Source organism: Microcaecilia unicolor, chromosome 8 (genome assembly GCF_901765095.1).
Source record: "Microcaecilia unicolor chromosome 8, aMicUni1.1, whole genome shotgun sequence".
NCBI lineage: Eukaryota > Metazoa > Chordata > Amphibia > Gymnophiona > Siphonopidae > Microcaecilia > Microcaecilia unicolor.
This window is the reverse complement of record NC_044038.1, coordinates 180,108,032-180,135,515: the sequence shown is the minus strand read 5'-3', so window position 1 is coordinate 180,135,515 and position 27,484 is coordinate 180,108,032. Positions and strand designations below refer to the sequence as shown.

Sequence of the window (27,484 nt, the reverse complement as noted above, 5' to 3'; positions counted from 1 at the left end):
TTGTTTCTACTTTTACCTAGAGGTCCTTGTACTTTAAATCAGTCACCTTACTTTCTAACTCTTCTTACTTTCTTACCTGTCTATATGTTACATCTTTGCTTTACCCTTCACTGTCAATTAAAATGTTCTATTACGTATTGTGTTGACATTGTAAGTAGTATACCATGCCGTACTTTGTAGTGTTATTTGAATATTTTTACTGCTATAATTGCCTGTTGCTCATGTTTGATCTATTCTCACTGTACACCGCCTTGAGTGAATTCCTTCAAAAAAGCGGTAAATAAATCCTAATAACTAAATAAATAAATTTTTTGAAAAGCTGTGTTAGACACTAATGCATACCTAGACAACGTAGTACCTCGGGCTGAGCTCAGGTTTCGAGGTAACTTAGGTATCTGTGCATGCTAAAACATAGTTATTTCTAATTTTTTGAGGGAGTGTATCGGGGGCGTAGAGTGTGCTAATTACACTATAATTTGCTTAACTAGTTAGTGCACAGATATTGCATCATCCCTTTTCCTTGTCATCAAGCAGATGAATCCATTACGAGTGGGTTATATCCATCAACCAGTAGGGGGAGATAGAGAGCACTGAAAAACCATAGTGCCTCATGGCCAGCTAGCTCCATCTGCCTCTTCAGTATTCTCTATCTCCCCAGCAGGGTGGACACAGCTTGTTCAAGCTCCTTCAGAAATCTGCCTTGGGTGGCTCCTGTGCTGTTGCCAGTTGTAGCAGGGGTGTTGTGGCTGATGGTGCCCACTTTAAAGGCACATAGGTGCGCCCTTACCGGCCCCCGATGTGGATGTAGACACATAGGCAAGCCCTGTCCCTGTCTTTGCCCACGCTGTGGATGCAGGCACATAGGTTCGCCCTTTCACTGCCTTTCCCACGCTACTGATCCTCTGGAGTGGAAAAAGTTGCCTCTAACTTTCCTCACAGCGTCAAAAAAAAAAAAAAAGTCGATTCGCTCTGTAGCGCTGCAGTTGTCCTGTTTTGGTTATTGGTGAGCCCTTAGGTTCCCTGAGGTCCCGCAAGACCTCAGAGGACAGCCGCGCACCCCGAATCTTCACCCGCGGCGACCGCCGTTCACCAAGGGTTGAGCCCCCAGCTGCAGGCGGCCAGCGGGACTGCTGGAACCACGGGGTGACGGCCGGCCTGGCTGGTAGTCAGCAACACAGTCTCTGAAGGGCAGCTAGCAAGGACGGCTAGCACTGAGGAGGAACACAGTCTCTGCAAACAGCTAGCAAGGACGGCTAGCACTGAAAGGGAACACAGTCTCTGAAGGTGGCTAGCAAGGACGGCTAGCTGGAAGAGGAACACAGTCTCTGAAGGTGGCTAGCAAGGACGGCTAGCTGGAAGAGGAACACAGTCTCTGAAGGTGGCTAGCAAGGACGGCTAGCTGGAAGAGGAACACAGTCTCTGAAGGTGGCTAGCACTCCGAGATCCACTGTGTCGGCTTCTGACATCTGAAACGGAAGCACTGGACCCTTCCCGTTCCGTGGTTTAAATCTCCCGCCAGTCCATCCCCTCTCAACAGCAGGAGCCAATCCCGCCGGCCTTGGCTGGCACGGGATGCCTGGATTGGCCAGCCTGCCTTGCAGGCGGAGTCTCCACATCAATGCCCCAATCCGGCGCGAGTAGGGGGAGCTTGCTCGCTGGTCCGCTCCGGGGCAGGGAAGCGACGACACCGGCGCCGCCATCTTGGCCGGCGTATTCTCTTCTCCGAGGCCGGCGTTCGCTCCAGCGGATCGCCGGCCTCGGACCGACCTGCGGCAGCGCCGGCCCCGTCTGCGGCTCGACTTCGCCGCACTGGGTCCCGCGGGCTCCGTTGACCATCGCTCCCTGCCGCGGGAGCCCAGGTAAGGCTCCGGGACAGGACAGCAGTGCTGCAGCACTGCGATCCAAGATAAGAGGCTTTCCCTCGGTTTGTGCGGCGGATTGGAGCTCTGTCGACTCGATCCGGAGAGGTAAGAGCATGTTGATGGTCCTCCGGGGTGGGCCCGCGTTCGGGGCGATTTTGCCGCGAATCTGCCATTTTGAATTTCCCACCGTTTTCGGCGATGGCTGCGGAGGTTGTAATGCGCTGTTCCGGGTGAGGATTTTCCACCGTGATGAGCTGCCAGCGCTGATTTCTAATGCACTGCATGCCCTCTCTATCAAGATCCTGCGAGTGCTGAGCTCTCCTCTGCTATTCCGAGGATGACAAGTACTAAGAAGCCTGCTCGAGCCTTTCCTTTGCATGACTCCATCCAAGAGCTTATTTCAGCTCAATGGGCTGACCCCGAGGGGCCTTTGAAAGTTACCAGGGCTATGGGGCAATTATACCCTCTAAGTGAGGAGAATTTGGCACGCCTAGCTGTGCCTAAAGTGGATGCCCTAGTCACAGCTGTGACAAAGAGAACTACCCTCCCGATTGAAGGAGGAGTTGCCCTGAAGGATATGCAGGATCGACGCCTTGAATCAGCTATAAAGCGGTCCTTTGAGATTTCAGGCCTATCCTTACGGGCGTCTGCATGCAGCTGTTATGCTGCCTGAGCCTGCCTTGCTTGGTTACAACAGGCAGTGGAACAGGCCGGAGATGGAGCGGAGCCCCTTGCGGAGGTGGCACTGCGGATGGAGTCAGCCTTGTCTTTCTTGGCTAACGCCCTTTATGATCTGGTCAGAGCTTCGGCTAAACAGGTGGCGGCTCGCCGCCTGTTGTGGCTACGGCATTGGGCAGCTGACATGGCCTCTAAGCAAAGGTTGGTGAAGTTGCCCTTTCGAGGCCTTCTATTTGGTGAGGAGTTGGAGAACGTTGTTAAAGGCCTGGGGGATGCTAAACCCCAGCGCTTACCCGAGGACAGGCCGTGGCCTTCCTCCAAGGGTCAGGCGGTTCCCTCCTCTTACAGACCTCGCTTCAGAGAAGCTCGAAGGTACCGCCCGGGGCGTTCTGCTGGGTTCACTTCTCGTGCCCGTTTTCAGCAGAGGAACTCCTTTCGCTCGGACAAGCGTTCCGCAGCAGCTGGCTTAAGGCCTGGTCTGTAAAGGCAATTTGTTTTTAAATGTGTGTCTCTCTCTATCTCTCTCTCTATATTTTAATTGTTTATTCTTTTAGATGTAGGAGTTTGTGGATTCTAGACCAGTCTTAACTCTTAGGTTAAAGTTATGATATCATTAGTTGCAAAATGGTTTGCGCTTTTTTCGGAGTCCAGATTTCGTAATCAAGTTTTAGAGATTCGTTTTTCTTCCTTCACATTTGGCGTATGATTTTCCAACTTTGTAAGGGAACAGACACATGCAAAGTCTAAAACCTAATTTCAGTGCGTGTAACAATTGTTGCATAGAAATAATCATAGTAACTCAGTGATTAGGACCTCTGTGAAAAACAACTGTTTTATCTGGAAAGTGAAAGAGTGATGGTTATTACAGGCAGTTGTGTGATGTATAGCAGATGCCACTGTCTGTCATAGCAGCAGAGTCTAGATATTCCCTGTGACCTTAGGTGGCCCATTTGAAGTAGTGAGAGAGAGAATTCATCACACAGACTGTTGTAATGCAGATGCAAGCAGGTTTGGGATGATACAATAAAATCCCTCTCATCTTAAACTCAAGGCCTTTTTTTGGTTGTTGTGTATTGTTTTCATCCTTCTCAGTCAGATTGAAGCCTGGGATCTGGTACTCTGGGCTCTCATTCACAGTTTGGGATTTTAAAAAAAAAATCTATGTTAAGACTGCTGGTATGGAGGTCTTAATCTGGTCATTGCAGCAACATCCCTGAAGCATTCCTCACGTTTCCATTCTCTGATCGTAGGCTGTCATAATACTAAGTTTAAGTCCTAATACTAAGACTTTTGGATGGTTCATTTACTTTTCAATCCAGTAAATTCTGAAATAATATTCTCATTCAGATAAAGTGTCTGCCTACTGGCGGGAAGGCACTCGTGCATGCATAGTGGAGCACGACTCACGGTTAACAAAGCTCTAACTTTTTTTTATTTGGCATAAATACCAGACCAGGTGAAGCCTGCTGCCCTCTGAAAATACCTGCTATAGGTAAGTATCTTCACTCTCTCAGACTTGGCTTTCCTGATGACTGAATTGCTCAATTCCTTCAGCCACTCATTCTGTTTCTCTTCCTTACTTTGTAGGTTTGGTTTAGTTTCTTGATGCATCTCCTTTCATGAGCTCATTAAAGCAGTTTTAGAGCAGACAAAGAATAGACAAACCAAGGAATATGTAAAGTTACAATTTGGACAAGAATGAGATAACAGGTAAAAATGACACCTATTACGGAGCCATAATAGGATTGCAATAGTGTTTATTACAAACGTAGTTAAGGAGATGAGGTGCTGTACCCAAATACCTTGTCTATCAAATAAGTTGGTTCTAAAATAGCAATACATACCGTGGTTGGTTTGTATACCCCGTGGAATAGACTTCCAAAAGACAGGGGCCAAATCCATAAATGCAAACTGGCGAAGGCATTCCAACCATATATTGCAAGAAAAAAGGATTTTTAGTAAGCTGAGCTTACTGGACCTCAATACTTGCAAGGAAAGGGGAATAGGGTCAGCAAGATGGCTTGAACATTGTCAGGAATTTAAAAGACCAGGGCTTTAAAAGACGTTTGTGCTTGACGGAGGAGCAGGACGGGTGTGGTTGTATGTGAAATAATGTGGATTATGAGATTTTTACAGTGATGATCTTAAGATGGCCAAACAGATAGACAAGGTGACGGCGAAAGCTAGAAGGATACTTGGATGCATAGGGAGAGTAACGGCCAGTGGGGAAAAGGAAGTAATGATGCCATTGTATAACACTCTGGTGAGACCTCATTTAGGATATAATGTACAATTCTGAAGACTGCACCTTCAAAAAGATATAAACAGCATGGAGTCAGTCCAGAGGGCAGCTCCGAAAATGGTCATAAATGCACAGGAGATGAGTCTCTTTGAATTGAAAGGAAGCTCTGGAACAAGGGTGCATAGAAAAGGTGAAAGGGGGTACATAAGTAATGCCATACTGGGAAAAGACCAAGGGTCCATCGAGCCCAGCATCTTGTCCACGACAGCGGCCAATCCAGGCCAAGGGCACCTGGCAAGCTTCCCAAACGTACAAAGATTCTATACATGTTATTTCTGGAATTTTGGATATTTCCAAGTCCGTTTAGTAGCGGTTTATGGACTTGTCCTTTAGGAAACCATCCAACCCCTTTTTAAACTCTGCTAAGCTAACCGCCTTCACCACATTTTCCGGCAATGAATTCCAGAGTTTAATTACACGTTGGGTGAAGAAAACTTTTCTCCGATTTGTTTTAAATTTACTATACTGTAGTTTAATCGCATGCCCCCTAGTCCTAGTATTTTTGGAAAGCGTGAACAGACACTTCACATCCACCTGTTCCACTCCACTCATTATTTTATATACCTCTATCATGTCTCCCCTCAGCCGTCTCTTCTCCAAGCTGAATAGCCCTAGCCTCCTTAGTCTTTCTTCATAGGGAAGTCGTCCCATCCCCGCTATCATTTTAGTCGCCCTTCGCTGCACCTTTTCCAATTCTACTATATCTTTCTTGAGATGCGGCGACCAGAATTGAACACAATACTCAAGGTGCGGTCGCACCATGGAGCAATACAACGGCATTATAACATTCTCACACCTGTTTTCCATACCTTTCCTAATAATATCCAACATTCTATTCGCTTTCCTAGCCGCAGCAGCACACTGAGCAGAAGGTTTCAGTGTGTTATCGACGACGACACCCAGATCCCTTTCTTGGTCCGTAACTCCTAACGTGGAACCTTGCATGACGTAGCTATAATTCGGGTTCTTTTTCCCCACATGCATCACCTTGCACTTGCTCACATTAAACGTCATCTGCCATTAAGCCGCCCAGTCTCCCAGTCTCGTAAGGTCCTCTTGTAATTTTTCACAATCCTGTCGCGAGTTAACAACTTTGAATAACTTTGTGTCATCAGCAAATTTAATAACTCCCTAGTTACTCCCATCTCTAAATCATTTATAAATATATTAAAAAGCAGCGGTCCTAGCATAGACCCCTGAGGAACCCCACTAACTACCCTTCTCCATTGTGAATACTGCCCATTTAACCCCACTCTCTGTTTCCTATCCTTTAACCAGTTTTTAATCCACAATAGGACATTTCCTCCTATCCCATGACCCTCCAATTTCCTCTGTAGCCTTTCATGAGGTACCTTGTCAAACGCCTTTTGAAAATCCAGATACACAATATCAACCGGCTCCCCTTTGTCCACATGTTTATTTACTCCTTCAAAGAATTGAAGTAAATTGGTCAGGCAAGATTTCCCCACACAAAAGCCGTGCTGACTCGGTCTCAGTAATCCATGTCTTCGGGTGTGCTCTGTAATTTTGTTTTTAATAATAGCCTCTACCATTTTCCCCGGCACTGATGTCAGACTCACCGGTCTATAATTTCCCGGATCTCCCCTGGAGCCTTTTTAAAAAATGGGCGTTACATTGGCCACCCTCCAATCTTCCGGTACCTCGCTCGATTTTAAGGATAAGTTGCATATCACTAGCAGTAGCTCCGCAAGCTCATTTTTCAGTTCTATCAGTACTCTAGGGTGAATACCATCCGGTCCAGGAGATTTGCTACTCTTCAGTTTGCCGAACTGCCCCATTACATCCTCCAGGTTTACCGTGAAGTCCGTGAAGTTTTACCGTGAAGTCAGTAATTCAGGGTATCTGAATTCAAGAGAGCTTGGGACAAGTACATAGGATTTCTAAGGGAGTGATAGGCAGAGTAGATGGCATGGATGAACAGACTGGATAGGCCATATGGTCTTTATCTGCCTACATTTTTCTCTGTTTTTATCCTACACTTAACAGGGAGTAAGTGATGGTCAGCATAGAGATTTGATCCCTGTATTTTGTATTAGTGGTAATACTTTCAATTAGGGTAGTGCAGGCCTTACCAGGGTGCCAAAAGGACTGCAAAGATATGTACTCTGGCAAGAAATATTGCTGATTGTATTTCTTTCCCCAAGGATAAAATAGTTTCCATGACTACTGCTAGAGATTGCAGCTGCTATTTTTCAACTGGATCTGGCAGAGGCAGGAGCCCTTGGGGTTCACTCCTGCCCAGACTGCCCTGTGGACCACCAGGGATTCTCAGGTAGGCCCAGGGAGCCTACTGAGATGTGGGAAGGGGGCTTCTCTTGGAGGATGCCTGCTCTTGGGGCGGTTTGAGAATGAAGTCTGATCTGGGGGAGGGGAGAGGGAATGATAGATACCCTTATACAGGTCCTGGCCGATATTCAGTCAGGGCAACATAAATGCTGGTAGCCATGGTCCAGCATTGAATATCCAGATATTTTTTTAGCTGGTGCTGGTCAACACTTAAAAAGCTATTTACTGCCTCCAGCTCAACAAGTTAGAATATGAGCTCTCTGGAAACATGGAAATACCCAATGTACCTGAATATAACTTGCCTTGTGCTGTACTGAAAAAAAGTGGGCGCTAAACCCAAAATTCCTTCCCTTCCTGTAATATTTTTGCTGTTCAAAATAGTTACAATCTTCACCAGTAAGGAGATACATAAAATTGTATAAATGCAATTTATTTTATTTTTAACTCCCCTTTAACTTTGATTTGGAAAGGAAAGTATGCAGATCTATTCCAAATTTGAAAATTAATGGGAGACATTAAACATGGGGTTGGGACTGAAAGAAGAAAAACTGATGAAAGAGAGAGAAAAAGAGAAGTGTGAATCCAGACTGCTAACTTTGTCAGGAGCAGGAGACCTGCTGATACTGAATAATGCAATTCCTGTCCTATAGAAGAGGGAAATGAATCCATCATGTAAGGTAACTCCACTCTGATGCTGTCAGCTAGCCAACTTGTTATCCGAGTAACTACACCAGTATCATTCAAATGAAAAACAGTGTTGGCTCGTAGGCCATGCTAGATCCACGCTGTCGTAGAGAGAGAACTGGAAATCCTGCGTCATGAGCACATACTGGCCGCTCGGTAAAGAGTAAGCCAGGTACGTTCGGATTCGTAGGCAACAAGCAAAGTAAAATGGCAGCAATGCAGCTTTGATCGTTAAAACTATTAGTAGCGCTTATTTATTTATTTTTTTAAATCTCTGGTTAACACACACAACGTTTTTGGTAAATTTACCTCCCCTCGAGGTAAATGGGAAATAGGAAGGAGCAACCAGGTCATTGTTATCTGCCTTCTTTCAGGCGTTTGCGACCCAAGTTATGTAAAAACAGGCAGTTTTGTAATCTCAATGAGTTGGTTATTAGGCTGATGTCCTATGGGCTAGTTATTTCATTCCATGGGATTGCCTAGCTTCTTGCTAGAGTGGACTCATAATTTGGATTTTTCAATGTCTCGCTTTAATATCCTCATAGTATGGGCTGGTTAAGTTCATGTCACAGAATAGGAGCCATAATAAATATGCATAGCATCTGTTTGTAATGTGTGCATGCTTTTCTTTTGCGTGTTTTAATAACATTTATTATTCCCACATTTTTCAGAACATTTTTGTTCACAGCGAGTAATGGGTTTCATCCTATACAATTGATATATTTCATAGTACACCAACAAAACCAATGTCGGTAGACACCTTGATACTCAGACCTCTTGTTTCCCCTTTTGCTGTCCAATAAACTGCGACATCCAACTCTTTAGTGCCATAGTGAAGGCCATTTTTTGACTTTCTAGTCTAGTGGAAGCTTCCTCCACAGTCTCAGGGCAACAACCGAAAAAGCACAACTGCGCTTTCCCACAAATTGATTAATATTTTGTTAGTGTGTGGTATTTATTAGACCAGGCCTTTAAATAATTGACCAGTTTCAGACCGGAGTCTGCAAACACCTCTCCAGTACTATGTAAGCCACATTGAGCCTATAAATAGGTGGGAAAATGTAGGATACAAATGTAACAAACAAATAAATATTGTATGATCAGAAGCTCCATTGTATTAGGTGGTTATTAGTGCTGTAAATTCCCTCTTTTAATATTGACTTTTTTTTTATTGTCTTATTTGACTTTATTATCTGCTTTGTCTTGAAAACTGCAGGACAAACATATTAGGTTAAATTTTAATTACTTCTTGCTCCTAAAAATAGGAATTGAATATTTTTATAGAAGAAAAATCCAAAGCAGTGTTGCATAATGATGTTTAGATATTCAAGGTAATTGTGCTGAAATACTGCCAGAGAGGAGCGAACACAGCTATTACTTTAACCTGCTGAGTTACTGTTGCAGAGTGAATTTGCGTTCTGGTGTGTACGCAGCTCAAACGAGTGACATACAGCCAGAAGAAGCTTTGGGTATGTTCATGCTCTCAGTATGAATGCAACGAAAACACTTATGAAACGAGCACATTCACTCTATAAGGGGTTATAAGTAGTGGAGCTTGGTGAAGGAAAAATGGGAAGATCAGTCTGTCGCTTAGCAGGACAGCTTCTTTTTGCATATTTTATATATGCTAGTGTTTTGAGATCCCGCCAGGCACTCTTGACCTGGATTGAGCCAGTGTTGGATACAGGATGGAGATCTACATAGACCTTTGGTCTGACCCAGTCTTACATCACAATACATGGACATTTATAACCCACCACACTAGCCTCTAGAGTTAGTGTGGGTTACATCAAAGAAACCGAGCATTCCTAGGAATTTACAATACACAAATACTAACTTATTTCATTGAGAGATGACAAATTTTACTAAATTAAAAAAGTTTACAACATATTCTGTAATTAGCTTGTCTTGTATCTATTGGTAGTGAATTTCAATAACTAACTGCTTGATAAGGAAAAAGCAACGGAAATACTGTTCTGTACATAACTTTATTTGGATTGGGATAATGCAAAACCAAATACTCCCTTTTGAGTTTGGATTGGGATTTCTAATGGGTAGATGAATCAGTTTGCATATAATCTGGAGCCTGTCCATGCAAGATAAGAAAAATTAAGAGAGAGCGCAGGAGCCCTTACTACCACCTCAATGGGTGGCGGTAAGGGCTCCTCCCCCCCACTCCCCAAAATGGCTGCTCGGCAAGTGTTTAACTTGCCGCACGGCCATTTCCTGAAGAAATGAAAGACCTACCTTTTTCCTGCTGCGGTAAAAGAGGGCCACTGCATGCGTCAAAAAACACACGCCGAAGCCAACGCAGGCCCCCTTTTGCTGCAGCTTGGTAAAATGAGCCCTAAATCAGTGAGACAAAAATGACAGATCGTGAGAGCAAAAGATAAAGGGAGATGAGTGGAGTGGAACAGGTGGATGTGAAGTGTCTGCTCACACTTTCCAAAAATACTAGGACTAGGGGGCATGCGATGAAACTACAGTGTAGTAAATTTAAAACAAATCGGAGAAAATGTTTCTTCACCCAACGCATAATTACACTCTGGAATTTGTTGCCGGAGAACGTGGTGAAGGCGGTTAGCTTAGCAGAGTTTAAAAAGGGGTTAGACGGTTTCCTAAAGGAGAAGTCCATAAACCACTACTAAATGGGAAAATCCACAATTCCAGGAATAACATGTATAGAATGTTTGTACGTTTGGGAAGCTTGCCAGGTGCCCTTGGCCTGGATTGGGCTCGATGGACCCTTGGTCTTTTCCCAGTGTGGCATTACTTATGTACTTATGAGATGGGATGTAAGGAGGGATGACATAGGAAATATAGTCCCATATACCCAATGACGAAAGAGAGAGGACACCAAAAATCCTGATAGCATACATTTCCCGCTCACTAGGTCTGCCTGTTGTCCATGAATGATTAGATGAAGTGGAAACAAATTTTCTATGGTCTATCTGCTGTACCAGCACAGTTGAAACACATTGCAGAAATCTTTGCTCCAAAAGTTATCTAGACTAATGGGCATAAAACATGCATGGATAAGCCCCTTGCAATAGAATAGCAGTGTTTTAAGACGGCTGCCCGTCAATGTTCTACCCTGGGAGGCCAGAAGAATTTGAGAAAAGGGAAATTGAAAGCATCAGATCAGTCATATTTTTACCAGCATGATCTGAAGGTGACCTTGAAATCAGAAAGCTTAAAGAGAACAGTTATTCGCCATATATGACAAGAGCATTGGAGGGTTATTTCTCTCATAAACAAATGAATGCATTGAACACTTAATGATGTAACAGTGCATTCATGCTTCCTATGTTTAAGCATAACTCATCGTCTCTGTCTCTTCAATGTATGTTAAGACTTGTAGTGGGTTGTTGCTTCCAGCTAACAAAACTGGTCTTAGCTGAAGTGGACCTGTCAGCCTCATTTGCTCAGAGTATAGCATTAAGGAAGAATTTGCCCTTTTAAGAGACATTAAGTTAGCACATTATTACAGCTAATGAGCCACTAACAAGTACAGTTAGATCAATGTTATGTCTGCAGTTCACCTCTACAAAGAGGGTTAAAAAGTAAACACAAGAGTCTTTAAGGCCTCGGTATACTGAAGTGTTATTTACTGTTGTAGGGAAGAGTATCTGAGCCCTACACAAACATCCTGCTTGCAGACTTAGGCCCAGATGCATCAACCAAACTTAAAAGAATCTAAAATGTAAAAGTCCTTAACGAATTTGAAAAAACGAAGAATGCACTAAAAAAACAAGTCGCACATATTCGGTGCGGTATTGTAAAGTTGAATGCATTAATCCCCGTCGGTAATCGGCCCCTGAAGCATGCGCAGAGCAGCCAAGCGTTATGCTGGCTGCTCTGCGCATGCAACAAACGTCAAAACAACAACAAAAAACACACGTTGCAGGAGGGAGGAGGCAAAGGCTCTCGTCAGGAGTGTCCTTTATGGACGGCCTTGCTTCCCCCTGCATGAAAAATCAAAATTTTAGCAGCCCCCGCTCTCCTCCCTTCCTCTCTTCCTTTCTCTCTGCTCTCTACTCCCACAGCTCCACCTCCCGCCATCCTCCGACCCCGTGCCCTACCCACGCCGCCCCCCCCTGAGGTCGTCACCGCCGCTCCCACCCTCCACCGGGCCCCCCTCCCTCTTACCGGGCATGCGCAGTGCCTCTCACCTCTGTGTGAAGGCGCTGCACGGGCAAGAAGAACAGCTGATGCCTCTTCGCCGAGTCTTCGCGTCTTTCCTTTCCTCCTGGGCCCGCCCCCGTCTGACGTAAGTAACCTACGTAGGTGGAGGGACGCCCGAAGACTCCGTGAAGAGGCATCAGCTGTTCTTGCCCGTGCAGCGCCTTCATGCAGAGGTGAGAGGTACTGCACGGGCCCGATAAGATGGAGGGGGGGAACAGCAGCGATGACCTCAGGGGGCAGGGCATGGGGCGGAGGATGGCGGGAGGCAGAGCTGTGAGAGGAAGGGAGGGGGGGCCGGGCTGCTAAAGTTTTGATTTTTTTTTTATTTAATGCAGGGGGAAGCGGGAGCAGCGGCGACCTCGGGCGTCAATAAAGGACGCTCCAGAAGCGTGTTTTTGCCCCCTTCGCGATTTTTTTTTGTTTGTTTTTACATTTAACTTTTTAGCCAGGTAGCCCCAACAAGAGGTACAACCTCTCGTTAAATTTTCCGGCGATTTCCACCGTTAAGGCAAGCGGAAAACTTTAGTGCATCTCATTTCAATAGGGTTTCTACATGAATTGGTCATCTGCATTCGTTAGCGTCGTTGGAAAATGGCCTTTAATGCATGCTACTGTTAAAAATTTCTTCGTTAAAGGCTCGTTTTGTTTAGTGCATCTGGGCCTTAGAGCCAGATGCACTAAAGTCGTCGTTAGAGCCGTTCCCTACCGAATTCCATAGCGAATCGGTAGGGAACTGCTATGCATCAAGGAAAGGGAATGCAAATGAGCTACTCGTTGTAGCTCACTTGCATTCTCTATTCCATCGTAAAACAGTCGACCAATCAGCCGGTCGAGCATTTGCAGAGCAGCAAAGCATTATGCTGGCTGCTCTGCGCATGAAGACGCCGTGCCGCCAAAAGTGCAGTTGAGGCAGGCCATCGAAGAAAGCCATCCATTTTCAGCGTCATTCACCTCCGCAATAATAAAAAATGTCTTTTTTGGCCGTGCTTCACTCAGCTGAGAGACCTGGAAGCCAATCACAGTGCGTTTAGTAATGATTCCCAAATTGGGTTCCTGGAAACCCTAAGGTTCCTCAAACTGACTTCAGGGGTTTGTCAAGAAATTTGATTATAGGATCTGGATCTGTTTATGTGACCATGTATATGTTTACATAAATAGAGGGTTCCTCGGTATATGAAAAAATATTTTATAGATTCCACAGTAGTAAAAAGTTTGGCAATCGCTGATCTACAGAATTACATGTCTAGACAGCTGGCTCTACAGCTCTTGTTGCCCTGCCAAATGGTACCTGGACACAACACCATGATTTGTAACCTGCTGGTACCAACCTGGCTACCCCATGACCTGTGGCAAAACCAGAATCCATTTCATACGACACATTAATGCTTGTGGTGGCAGTAGATGTCTTCATTGGATCTTGAAGAACTCAAACTCACAGGAGTGCCATCAATATCTCATTTCCCCAACATAAAGCCTCTCTCTGCATCTCCCTCTTCAATTCAGTACAGAGATGGTTAAAGTCAAAGTATGTAGGCAAACGTGGTCTCCAGAGAGGGGAAAGCAAAGAAAGAGAGGTGTTGTTTTTAAGCAAGCTAAGCATGTAAATTTGGGTGGATAAAATGGCCAGTGATGGGTTCAGGTAATGGGTAGAAAGTTGTGCTAATTTCCAGCATTTTGTGCATTGTGATTGTAAATTTGCCTGTTCTTGGCCATTAAGGTAGACATTCAGCCCTGACCTTCTAGCATTAGAAACTTACTTCCCCCCAGCCATACCCATTTTTAGGAACTAAGGAGGTCTTTTAGTAAGCTAACGGCAGAAATCAGCTGGTGGTAAACGCCAAGGCGCCCATTATATTCCCATGGGTGTCACTGTATTTACCGCAGGCTGATTTCTGTCCCAAGCTAAAAATACTACTGCTGCTTAGTAAAACACCCCCTCACCCCAGTAAAGTATCTAATGTTACTCTCAGTAGGGGGAAATCCTATATAGGGAGATCTATCAACAGAGGGGACTGACTGATGCCAGTTGTGACTCAAGGTAGCCGGTAGCCACATAGTACAGAACTGTATTTTCATTTTGAGACTGCTGTTAGCTGTGAGAAATTAGCACAAGATGTCTTTCTGCAGTGCTAAGTAAGCAAAAACAGACCTGGTCTGTGTGAATAACTGATGCGCTGACCTTCTGCTGGGACCTCGGCAGTGTAAAGCAGCAGAGCTGAAATGCTGTTCATTGCTGACTTAAGAGTAAAATCAGGTCTCTGTCGCTGCCTTCATTTCTCCAGCTGTGTAAGTGGAAGACTAGTCCGAGCGGAGCTCTTGGACTCCCATGATGCTATGGGGAGGGCTGTAAAGTCTACCATAGGAGACTGGGAGTAAGGAGGCAGAAACTGTCCCGCAGGTCATCTATAATGTCCTTCCTCTCCCCCCAGCTGATTTCCCTATGCTCATTTTGATCAGGTGGACAAATGAAGGCATTATATGGTCAAATGGCACCACCCCAAATTCCATCTCCTCCTCCCCCCACCCCTAACATTTTTGGACAGATAAGTTTGGCCATATAACAGTTTGTCCAAAATGTCTGACCAAGAGCATATTGATACTACCAGCTGCATAACTGCTTTCGAATAACAGCATCAGTATGTTTAGTTCTGGTCCAAATAGCATAAAATGAGCAGTCCCAGGTGTCTGGTCTTGAGAATAAGAAAAGTTCTCCATATTTTTCTCTGTTCTGTATCGTGCTTGTTTTTATTTTCAGAAAAGTTTTATCTTTGTAGTCAAACATCCAAAGGATGTTGCCTGGAAAGTTGTATCTGGTTAGGAATCAATTGCACATACAACGGCGAGGGTCTGAGTACACAGCAAAAGCAGTCCAGAAAAAAAGCACAAAGGACTGTCAAAAATGGAACAAGTGGATTTTATTAATAACCCAACACAGGCTGTGTTTCAGCTTAAACCAACGCCTGCCTCAGAGTTCAGTTCTGTGGAGCAACATTCAGTGCACAGGTTGTTGCATAAAGAATGACTACATACAAGTCCACTGTCAAAACCAGAGACAAACTTCTTGATGCGGAGCGGAATGCCTGATGAAGGCTTTGTTTAATTGACCCCTGAGGCAGACGTTGGTTTACGCTGAAACACGGCCCGTGTCGGGTCATTAATAAAGTCTACTTGTTCCATTCTTGAGATTCCCTTTATGCTTTTTTTTTTCTGGACTGTTTTTACTAGGAATTGATTGCAGACACCCTTACAAATTGAGGCGAGTACTGAATATGTTGGAAGCATGTGTGTGACCCCTAGATTAATGCTTAAATCTACAAGGTTATGCATTTGTGCTGCAAAACCTCAAGGGAACAGTATAGTATAGGGGATAAAGTATTTCTGTGCAGAAAAGAAGCATGAAATCTGGAAATAATTGTATCCAGTGATCTGAAGGTGGTCATACAGGTAGTAAATGTGATGGAAAAAACCTGCAGGATGTTTGCATAAGGAGAGGAATGGCCTCTAGTGAGACCTCATTTAGAGTACTGTGCACAATTCTGGAGACCACACTCTCAAATGGATATAAATAGGATGGACTTGGTCTAGAGGGTGACTATGTGAATAGTCCTGTACGAACGGACTAAAATATTTAAATATACTTTATAAGAAAGGTAGGAGAGAGGAGATATGATAGAGACATTTAAATACTTAACGTGGCACAAATGCACAGACAGTGGGCATTTACTTAAAGTGAAAGGGGGTTAGACCCAGGAGTAATCTAAGGAAATAATTCTTCACAGAAAGGATGGTAGATTCATGGAACGGATTCCCAGTGAATGTTGTGGAGACAGACTGTATCAGAATTCAAGAAAGCAGGGGACAAGTACAGAGGATCTCTGAAGGAGAGGATGGGATTGTAGAGCTGAGCAGTTAGTCTGGTCGAGAAGACTGGATGGGCTGTATGGTCTTTATCTGCCACTCCAACCATCATGCAAATTAAACCATCTTGTTAGGGGTAGAGAATGGGGAAGAATGGGCAAAGAGGCAACAACCATAGCTTTGCTGTATAATATTATTTTATTATGTGGTGGTTTGTATTTAAAATTTTGGAGGGTTATAAGTTCAACTGATTTGACATTATTGATATCCCTTTTGGGTTATCCTGAGTGTTGACAAACTTGTACATCTTTTGTGTTGCAATTTCTTTCCTTTAAAGCTGTTAAATTGAAAAGGTTTTATGAGAAATCATTCACATTTTAAATAGCAAAATTTTGGACTATTCTTCCAGTCGAAAGAACATAAAGACATAACATAAGAATAGGCATACTAGGTCAGACCAGTGGACCATCTAGCACAGTATCCTGTTTCCAACAGTGGCCAATCCAAGTCACAAGTACCTGACAAGAAACCCAGGGCAAGCAGTGGCTTCCCCCATGTCCATCTCAATAGCAGACTATGGACTTTTCCTCCAAGAACTTGTACAAACCTTTTTTTTAAACCAGATATGTTAACTGCTTTTACCACATCTTCCGGCAACGAGTTCCAGAGCTTAACTATTCACTGAGTGAGTGAAAAAGACTGTTCATCATACATGCTTTTTCGAAAATTGTTAAAAGCATATTTATTTTCAAACTTTTTACTGTGACTTTTTGTAGTTAATGTCATCATAGAACATAAAATAATAATTCTGGATTTATATATTCTTTTCTTGAATTGTTAACCCGCTCTAAAACTAATTATAGGAATAGAGCAGGCTACAAATGTCCATCATTAACATTAATTAGATATTCACCACAGTTGCCGCTTGGGCTTGGGAATTCATCTTGACTCATGTCAGGTGACTCTCTGTCATGCTTTTTTTGTAATCCTCTGCTCAAAATGCTTTATAAAGGCAGAATTTAAATGCTAAAGAAATAATTTTATTTATAAGTTTAAAAGTAAATATACACTTGCTAGAAAAAAAATGAATTGTTAAACTGAGCAGATGTGTTGTGCAATTACAGAGCAGTCATGTACAGGTAATGAAATAGCCTTGTATGGGTTTGCATTCAAAGACAAACTAGGGGACCCTCCATAAACCAGTAAACACCAGACTGAGACTTAAAATGGATTGGAGAAAGTGTTATTTCACTCGGTACATGAGAAAAATGGAATTTGTTGCAGGAAGGTATGGTCAAGGCTTCTTGCATAGCTGGACTTAAGGGATTTAGACAAGTTCCTGGAGAAAAAGACCATAAATAGTTGTTACGTAGAGTTGAGGAAAGCCCCCCACTTATCCCTGGGAGTCAGTAGCAAGTAATGGAAGTACTTTTGGGGATCTGCGGGTTATGTCCTAATGAGCTGAATACTGGGCTTGATGGCTCCTTGGTCTTAAGTTCTCATAATTACAGTTATTTGACTATTTATTTATTGCATTTGTAGCCCACATTTTCCCACCTCTTTGCAGGCTCAATGTGACTAATTACTACCACCAAACAAAATGTTATATTACAAGCTAATGATTCTGGTCACCCAAGTGACTTACCACCCTCCCCTTTTTAGGTCTTCTGTAAAATATTTAAATTGTTGAATTTAATTGTAGTTTATAGATCTTAATAGTCAATAAAATAGTAATTTAACTGAAAATCTGGGTGAACCAAAACCAATATCTGACTTCTTTCCAGGCTTTATGACTTCTGACTTGGAATTTGTAATTCACAGCTCAAATACTAATGAGTATCCCCTTGTACACTTCTAGATATTCCTTATAAAGGGGTATCAGTTATTTTTGGTAGACCGCTATCAGGCTTACTTTCGAAAGAGAAGGGCACCCATCTTCCGACACAAATCGGGAGATGGGCGTCCTTCTCTCAGGGTTGCCCAAATCAGCATAATTGAAAGCCGATTTTGGGCCGTGAAAATGTGCCCGAACTGACCAGATGACGACCACCGGAGGAAATTGGTGATGACCTCCCCTTACTCCCCCAGTGGTCACCAACCCCCTCCCACCCTAAAAAAAAAAACTTAAAAATATTTTTTGCCAGCCTGTATGCCATACACAGCTCTATGACAGCAGTATGCAGGTCCCTGGAGCAGTTTTAGTGGGTGCAGTGCACTTTAGCCAGGCGGTCCCAGGCCCCCCCCCCCCCACCTGTTACACTTGTGGTGGTAAATGTGAGCCCTCCAACCCTCCCCCCCCCCCTTAACCCACTGTACCGACATGTAGGTGCCCCCCTTCACCCCTTAGGGATATGGTGGTGGTGTACAGTTGTGGGTTTTGGGGGGCTCAGCACCCAAGGTAAGGGAGCTATGCACCTGGGACAATTTCTGAAGTCCACTGCAGTGCCTCTAGGGTGCCCGGTTGGTGTCCTGGCATGTGAGGGGGACCAGTGCACTACGAATTCTGGCTCCTTTCACAACCAAAGGACTTGGATTTGGTTGTTTTTGAGATGGGCGTCCTTGGTTTCCATTGTGGCTGAAAACCAGGGACGACCATCTCTAAGGTCGACCATCTCAACATTTAGGTCTACCATCTCTAAGGTCAACCTAAATGTTGAGATTTGGGCGTCCCCGACCGTATTATCGAAATGAAAGATGGACGCCCATTTTGTTTCGATAGTATGGGTTTTCCCTCCCCTTCGCGGGGCTGTCCTGCGAAGACACCCTCATGAAAACTTGGGTGCCCCTTTCGATTATGCCCCTCCACATGTCCCCCTTCACCCCCCACCCCCCAAAAAAAAAGTTCTAGATGGGTTTGTGTATTTGAATAATGGCAAGTTTTAAATTCTTGGGATGATTACTGTGCCTAAAGGAAGAGTAGGATCTAGAAAATCATATCTGAGCTTAAGGTGGTCAAACAAGTTGATAGTGATAGTAATGGATGCTTGATTTTTCTGAGAAAGGAAAGTATTTACTCTTCCCAAATAATCCTTAGTAATATTCTCCTTTCTTTCCCTCCCTAGTTGCCTTGGGTCGAAATCAGCCTTTGAAAAAAGAAAAGCCAAAATGGAAAAGTGATTACCCCATGACAGACGGACAGTTACGCAGCAAAAGAGATGAATTCTGGGACACAGCACCAGCTTTTGAAGGCCGCAAGGAAATTTGGGATGCTCTCAAGGCTGCAGCCCATGCCTTTGAGAGCAATGATCATGAACTGGCACAAGCAATCATCGACGGTGCGAGTATAACCTTGCCACACGGTAAGTATTTCACCAGATGTTCGATCCAGCAGGAGCACCAAAAAATGACAAAGAGTTTCGGTGACTGAGAATTAAAAAGCTGCTTCAACAATTGTACAGTCAGTATTACTAGTGCAGGTGGGGTAAGAAAAATGATTTTAGAACGATGAAAAGCAAATGAGGGGAGCAAGGTTAGCGAGTGTTCGCTTTGCGCTCATTCGTCACATGACACCCCCCCCCCCCCATAAATTGTTTTTAATTGACTCATTTAATATTTATAAAGATCCTCCCCAGCTTTCTGTTCTAGTCTCCATATCTGAGAAAAATAAGTTTTTAAGGGGAAGTTAGCATAGGCATTAGCAATGGCTGGCATTTTGTTTACAGCTGTGGTCCTGCTGTGGAGCTCGGCAGGATGGACCAGTCTACTTCAATCTGCTGAAGTTGCCATGAACAGAGCTGAAACATAAAACAGGAAATATGAGCTCAGACATGGACAATTTTTGGGCATTTCAGTTTTACTTGTAATTTAAGGCTTCTACTTTTTAGGTGTTTATAAATTGTTTCCTGGCTAATTAGGGGTTATTTCAGAGTACAAAAAAAAAAAATCAAGTTTTTCTCAGTGTTTTTGAAGCATTCCTTTTCTGGTAGAATTAATTACACTTGCGGAGCTGAGGGCATCATCCGCGTGGAAAAGGTACGAAAATAGAGTGGAAGGTTTTCCAGTTTCTAATTCATGTGGTCACATGATGCCCGTTCACTGGGTGCATGGATTGAGTTAGCTTTGGAGGAACGCATTTTGCTGGGTTTTTTTGTTTCATTCTGTACCTGCTTTCGTTTTCAAGCCTCTGACGCAGCCCTCTTGGGCGAGAAACAGCCTGTGTGGGGGCGTTTTTTTAGAATAAAGTTGTATACTATACCTTGATTTATCCGCTTTTGTTTTCTTCCACAGTGGAAGCTCTAAGGGCAGATAGACGGGAGGATGAAAGGCCTCAAGGGAAGTGAGGTTTTTCCAATGTTCATCTAGTGAACAGCTGCACGTATGCTTTAAGTGCCTAAATATGCCCCACATTTGTCATGTTTTCTTCTTGCTCTTTCCCCAGTGGCGGCTGGTCCTTCTTTGCTCCTGTTAAACTGCCTTGTTTTACCATTCTGCAGTTACTGCTGAGTTCACTTTATTTCTTGCTCTCCTTAAGTCTGCCTTCTGGCACTTTCTATTAGGATCTACGGCTGTCTGGTCTCTCTGCCTTCCGTGTTCTTCTTCTGCAAGTTACGTTCAGGTATGGTAGGTATTTCTCTTCCTCAGAAAGCTGATAATCTGTGGCAATGAAGGGCAAAGCGATTTGCTGGAGTGGGATTCGATGGCAACTCAAATAGTTGGGAAATAAAACCAGTGCCAGGCCTCTAGGGTCTGTCCCAAAAATAGCAAAAAGATAGGGATCAAGTGTGCAAATGTTCTATCACATTTATTTCAAATAGGTAGCAAGGTGGGTGCTGTGTGTGTCTAAGGGGGAGAGGAAGGCATCGTAAGATTTAGAGAGTAAAATGTTGTTATGGTTGGATTGTTGGTTTAATTATATACTGATATTGAATGTGACTGTGCTGAGGCCATTGTATTAAAGCCAGTCTTGGGGACCTACTGGCATAGCGTTGTGATTACTGCTACTACTAATCATTTCTATAGCACCACTAGACGTATACAGTGCTGTACACATTATGTGCAGGTACTTTCTCTGTTCCTAGTAGACTCGCAATCTAAGTTTTTTGTACCTGGGGCAATGGAGGGTTAAGTGACTTGCCTAGGATCACAAGCAGCTGCAGTGGGAATCGGACCCCAGGATCTAAGTCCACTGCACTAACCACTAGGCTATTCCTCCACTAGCAACATCCCATGTAGAATCTCAAATAGTAGCAATAGAATCTCAAATAGTAGCAACGTTCCATGTTGAATTTCAAATAGTAGCAATAGAATCTCAAATAGTAGCAACGTTCCATGTTGAATTTCAAATAATAGCAACAGAATCTCAAATAGTAGCAACGTTCCGTGTAGAATCTCAAATAGTAGCAAAGTTCCACTGCACTAACCACTGGGCTACTCCTCCGCTCCTTCTTCTTTGGGATTCCGGAATCTTGCCATTCTTTGGGGTTCTGCATGGAATCTTGTTAATGTGACTTGATATACCACCTTTCTGTGGGTTTTTTTTTTTTTTTTTTTTTTGCAGCTACAATCAAAGCAATTTGCATACAGCACCTGGGGCAATGGACGGTTAAGTGACTTGCCCAGGATCACAAGGAGCTGCAGTGGGAATTGAACCCAGTTCCCCAGGATCTCAGTCCACTGCACTAACCACTAGGCTACTCCTCCTATTGTGAATCAAATAGAACAGCCTTTTTGTGATAGGCACAGTGACAATTTGCCGACTGCCCTGGTGTGTTTCTGTGTTGTGATGCCAGCGTGCAGTCGTGAAGGAGTGTAACCTGCACAGGGTGACGCATCTCTGGCAGCCTTGTTGGGAGACTGGATGGGACCATGTGGTTCGTTATCTGCTGCAATTTACTGTGTTACTGTTTGATAAGGAGCATCGGAGGAAGAATGGGTTTTGAACCCTGACTTTCCTGAATGTCACTTTGCTGCTGTAACCAGCAGGGCGCTACTCTTCCACATCATACATGCACTCCTGCCTTCTCTACAGAGAGTACTACCTGTACCACAAGGAAATTGCTTGCTGTCTGCTGGGTTTGTTATTGACCTGCTAGGCTGAACCACATAACATACTCAGATTTTTGTCTGATTGTGCTGTCAGTGGTCAAAGGCAGTAAGGTGCAGGGAAAAGGTAAATAAGGTGTTCAAGCCTCTTATTTAGCTATTTTCTTCCAATAAAACAAGCTTTTTTTATTTTCTAAAAAAAAAGCATAGCCCTGCTGTGCTGTTGTGACTCATTAACTGGGTGTATAGAATCTGTAATGTTCAATAGAATTAGTCTCACGCCCCTTATGAGTTCATATATGTAGCAAGGTTGTCACACTGAATGATGAACACGGCACAGAGTCTACCATACCTGGCAGGCTTGTTGATTCAGTTCCCCTAAGCTGCAGCAAGGTGGCATTCGCATTATAAATGTGGGTGAGAAAACTTCAACATGCTTGTTTCTGTCCATTCCAAGGAAGTCGATTTTCCTGCAAAATAAATCTAACTGCAGGTCTGCCCTGAAAAGTTCCACAGAGCTTCCACTTAAAAGAAAATGTGGTGGTAGCTTGTTTTTCTGAACCATTGGAGGAAGTTTATGTGCCTGGGTGGTTATTGTCTGTGTGTGTTTTTTTGGATGTTTGTTCATTTATTTATTTTGTGATTGCAATGTTTGTTTAGTTTAAAAGATTTTAAGCAGTAATTTTGAGTGAAATTGTTGCTCTGTTTGATTTGGAGAGATTATCTCCAGTTATGATGACATTACAGAATGTTATGTACTTCAACTTCTCATTTTAGTGGTAAGAGAAACATTGTTATAAAACTTCTTTGTAAGCAGTATTTGTGGTGCTCATGTTGATGCCAGTATATGTAAATACCTGAAAACGTTTCATCTCTGGTCAGTCTGAGTGGGGTGGGTGGGGCTGGTGCTGTTGGAGAGCTTTCAATCTGAAATTTCATGCTCCTAGCATTTCCCCTGATGATTTTTGATAGCAAACTTTAAAAAAAATCATGGTCACCCCAATAGTACCCAGAACAATCCTGTAAAAATGCAAAATTGAACATTATTACTTTAGATATTAAACTTTTTTTAATGCATTTGCATATTGAAGGTTTCTCCATATAAAGTACATTTCCCAAAAAGTTACTCTGTTGGTAACAAATCTAAAGCTCTTTTTCCCCAATCCATCCACTGAGATCATAGTGGTCTGCCTGCCTCTGGGGTCTGGAATGCTGTCCTTGAGGTTCTGAATTTCAGTTTCCCACCTAAAAATCCTAAATTTTACTTGCATTTATCTCTCTACAAGTGCTAAAAGTGAGTTACAAATTTAAACCCAAAACAATACTATAGCATAAAACAATACAGAGTGGAAGCAAAAATTTAACTAAGACAGCCTGTCTCCATTCCACACCTTCCTAAGTCAGTGGCAACAAAATGTATTACAACTTCCCAGCACACTCTAAATCCCTATTTAGAGTACACACAGCAGTCAGGCAGGTATCGAGCAATCTTCATGTCCACCAGCAGCCCAGGTGTTTACGTTCCTTAATGATCAAATCGCCAGTTGCAACTTGAGTTCTAACCTCTGCCCTCTTGATCTCGCATCTTCTGTGTGAGTGTTGAATCGCATGGAAGTTGAGCCCTAGCTACAGTATCACTTTTACCAAATCGAGATAATGCTGTCAGTAAAGGTGCCTTTGCTTCATGCCAGCACAGGGGTTGTCATTGGAGGTGGGATGCCCAGCTATGTTCCTGATGGTGAAAGGTCTCCATACCTCTCTGCCTTTGCACCATCAGACCTGCTGCCCTGATCTTCAGAACTCTGTGTACCAAGTATATACATGCAGTCTCTTGAATTAAGCATCCCAACTCCTTTAAATGTATTTAGTATATATATTTTTTACTTTGTCAGTGACCTGAAAAAGGATACGGTTAAGTCATTGTTAAAGCTGAGGTTACTCCTTGATATAAATCTGTAATTGACTTGTAAAAAATTTGCCTCCTAATCTCTTAACTGTGGTAACACTCGATCCATCAAAGAGAGTGATAGATTGGGAAGGAGGGTGGGAAATAGGATTCAATCTTAAGATCATATTCTGGTTTGTACATTTGTAATCAAGAATTCAGATATTATGGTGCATCAGTTCTGCAAGGATCTTTGAATCAATAACAGTTTAAATTTGCCAGTTCGTTTCTTAAAAATAGAGTAATATGCTGGAACCTAGCAGCGCTAGTAAGCAACTTGGAAGTAGAATTTTGTATTAATAGCAAAGTTTGAATATGACACTGTGGGGAGCCCTAAAAATTACTCTAATCCAGCTTGGTCAAAACCAAACTCTGAAATACTGTTAGAAAATTGTTAAAAGATAACATGAGTTTGAGCCTTTTCAGTAGGTGAAGTCTGAAGAAAGCCAAACAAACCACAGTGCAGACTAGAGTCAAAGGTACCCCCCATACTTTGGATAGCATCTTGTCTTCACCCACTAAACACATAGATTCTGAATAAATTCTAATTCACAAACTTTCTTTTATCCAAGCTCTACGATCGTACTGTTTCCCAGCAAACCCGTGTCCAAAGACCTGATCACCCACCAACGGAGGCAGCTTCTGCTGTCAACCTTCCCTCACAACTGGCTTGATTTCTTCTCTGAACTGTTTTCCATGATCTCTTTTTCTGGTTTGTTGTGATTTGAATTTTTAAAATTTTTAAGTTTTGTTTTTTTTTTTTTTATGTTTCTTCTTCTTTTTAAAGCAGTGCTCCTTGGATTTTATAAACTTTCACCAAGTCCAGTCTCCAGCATTATTCACATTTATACACACCGCGCAGAGTTCTTTTGAGGATCAGCATGGTAATAGATTGTAAAAGTGCTATTAGCTAAGTGTGGGAGGTTTTTTTAGAGACTTTGTGGAACACTCTTGAAATATATACCAATCCCTAGTTTCTTTTCTTTTGATCTTCATTTTGAGATTTTGCATTCCTTTCACTCTGCAGCTCTAAAACCAGTTTGTGGAAAAGGCCTGTTAGCTGACAGTAATTTGATATTTTAATTCAGAATGGTACCTAGGGGTAATGTTTCATTATATACAGAATAACTGTCCTTTTAGTGCTGCTAATAAAATGAGAATCCAAAGGGGGATGTTAAGTTTTATGGTTGACCAACAAAAATCATCATTTTACTGCTTCTTCAAAAGAGATTGCAAAATGCATGTCAGAAGGTTAATAATTGTGCAAACCAGTAAAGTTTTCTCTGTTTTTCTTTTCTGCCTTGCTGATGGCTGTTGTGTAGCACTGTTTTTTTTTTTTTTTTTTTTAATGCATCTGCCTGGTCTATTTCATATATTGCGCTTCAGAGTTTAATAAACATAAACATAGTGTGAATGTGATACGCTAAGTGGAACGGCCTGCTTGTTTGTCCTCACACGCATGCACATATGTTCAAATTACAATTTAATGATCTCAAATATTTACCAAGGTTGGTAATCAGTGGGTTTTGATTAGATATGAGCATACTTCAGTGCTTCATCCAACCAGCACAGTAGGCGAAGACATAAAATTGTTCAAGGAATTATCTACCCGTTTTAACGCCAGTAAAAATGATAATACTATAAAGCACCTGCCCTGTTTTTCTTTGAACGTGAGCAGACTGGTGTGGTAGCCGTATTAGTCCACTTTTAAAGGTAATAAATACAAATAAAACAAAACATAGAAAAGAAAATAAGATGATACCTTTTTGTTATTGGAATAACTTAATACATTTTTTGATTAGCTTTCGAAGGTAACCCTTCTTCAGATCAGAAATAAGCAAATGTTGATAAAGAACAGTATATATAAGTGAAACTGTAAAGCATTCCAATAACAGTCTTCACAGGAAAAGGGTGGGGTGGGTAAGGTGAGACATGGGGAGCTGGGTGGGTGCGAGACAGGGAGAGATGCATGGTGAAAAGAGGTGACAGAGCTACTACTACTACTATTTAGCATTTCTATAGCGCTACAAGGCGTATGCAGCGCTGCACAAACATAGAAGAAAGACAGTCCCTGCTCAAAGCAGTAGAATTTTATGGTTTATAGTGGGATAGAAAGCCCAGATCTTTAAGTCCTGTCTGGTGGGTGTCAAAATATTTAATCATTTTACTTCAAAGCTTTTACGTTCCTAAAAACGTTAGCTTGCCAAAAATGCGGCTTAGTAAATAGGGCCCTTGGGTAGATTTGGAAGAGCTGTTGAGCATTCCTGGAAAAGGACTGTGGGGAAACAGATCTACTTTTTGAGACCTGCAGGGTGTTTGTGACCTTGACTGATTGCTGTTGGAGACCGGATGCTGGGTTCAACGGACCTTGGTCTAAGTTAGCACCATTTTTCTTAACCTTAGCCGAGCTTAAGAAATGAGGTCACGAATTGGCAGGGCTTTATGCCCAAACATTATTGGACAGGAACTCTCAAGACCAGAGTTGTTGGGGATGGAGGGAGGGGGGGAGTAGGTTCATACACAAAATGCCAGCTTTATTTGTTTAATTTCCTTTGGCTATATTATAATCTGGGACAGTCTCCAGTTTTGGCTTTGGCTTTTGTCAGATCTGAAACAAAGCCTTAGTTGCTGAATAGAATATAAAAATAAGCAGTTTTCATTCAGATGATCTCAGCAGTCTGTGGTTGAAACAAGCATGTAGAACAGTTTGGGAGGCTGGTGCCCACATTTTTCTATTTGTAGCTCACTTTTTATATATAACTATAGCGGGGAGACGCTTTTGTTTTCACAACTTGAGAGCAGGAAATGTTTGGGCTAGCTTTTCGACCTTTTGTGGTTTGTATTTTCCTTGAGTGACCTTACTGGCCTTGTGTTTCATGAAGTATTCACAGGTCGTCTTCTGAACCTTGGTTCTGAAAACTGTTTTGTCATGCATTCTCAGAAAAGAAGACATTGTGTACAGTAGAAAATAGGTTTGGCATTTTCCCTTTGGATTTTGATTTAGGGAGACAGCCTTCCTTTTCACCTTGACTTTTGCTGGATCAATTTTGTTATGCAGGTAGAAAGAGGACAAGGCCGCTCATTAAGACGGTCATTTCTCGCCATAGTTTGTAGCGGTACTGCTTGGAAGTCTGCTTCTGGTCTCTGATAAATAACTTCAGCTGTACAGGTTGGTGCAGTGTGTAATTTTTTCCACAGAAGAAAGAAAAAGCTATCATCTACAACTAGACCAGTCCTTCAGCTATTATGAAACAGAAGTACTGAAAAACTTTGTTTCTTTGAAGAGGGAAGACTTCATGTTGAAATGCCCTTGTCTAAATGTACAAGTAGTCAAAGGATTTTCTGAGCTATTGTGTGTGCATAATAATACCTTCTAAGATCAGCAGAAAGCGTGTTTCCATACGTATGACGCATGACAAGTGAATTGTGCAGCTGGCAGGACTGTCAGTCGCACTTGCCCTAGCTTTTGAAGGGCCCTACATTATTTTTCTCCTATTTTCTTTTCCGTATGCATGGGACTCCGTCAGAAGAAACCAAGAAGCTGCTGCGCCTCGTTTCGAGAGAGGGCGCTGTGATTGATAACCACATAAGCCCCTTGGTCTTTGAGCAGTTCTATGCCAGTCCTGTTGTTCAGATCTTGGACATTGCTGCTGAGCAGCACCTGACCTGTGCATCTCTCAT

At 42.9% G+C, this 27,484-nt stretch overlaps 1 protein-coding gene across 1 annotated transcript in view; it reads left to right on the top strand.

Moving 5' to 3' along the window:
• Positions 1–27,484, top strand: part of UBTD2 (ubiquitin domain containing 2) — a 57,662-nt gene that overhangs the window by 12,399 nt on the left and 17,779 nt on the right. The window contains exon 2 of the mRNA XM_030211945.1: positions 18,939–19,175. Coding sequence (XP_030067805.1) covers positions 18,939–19,175 — 237 coding nt within the window. The remainder of the gene's footprint in view (positions 1–18,938; positions 19,176–27,484) is intronic.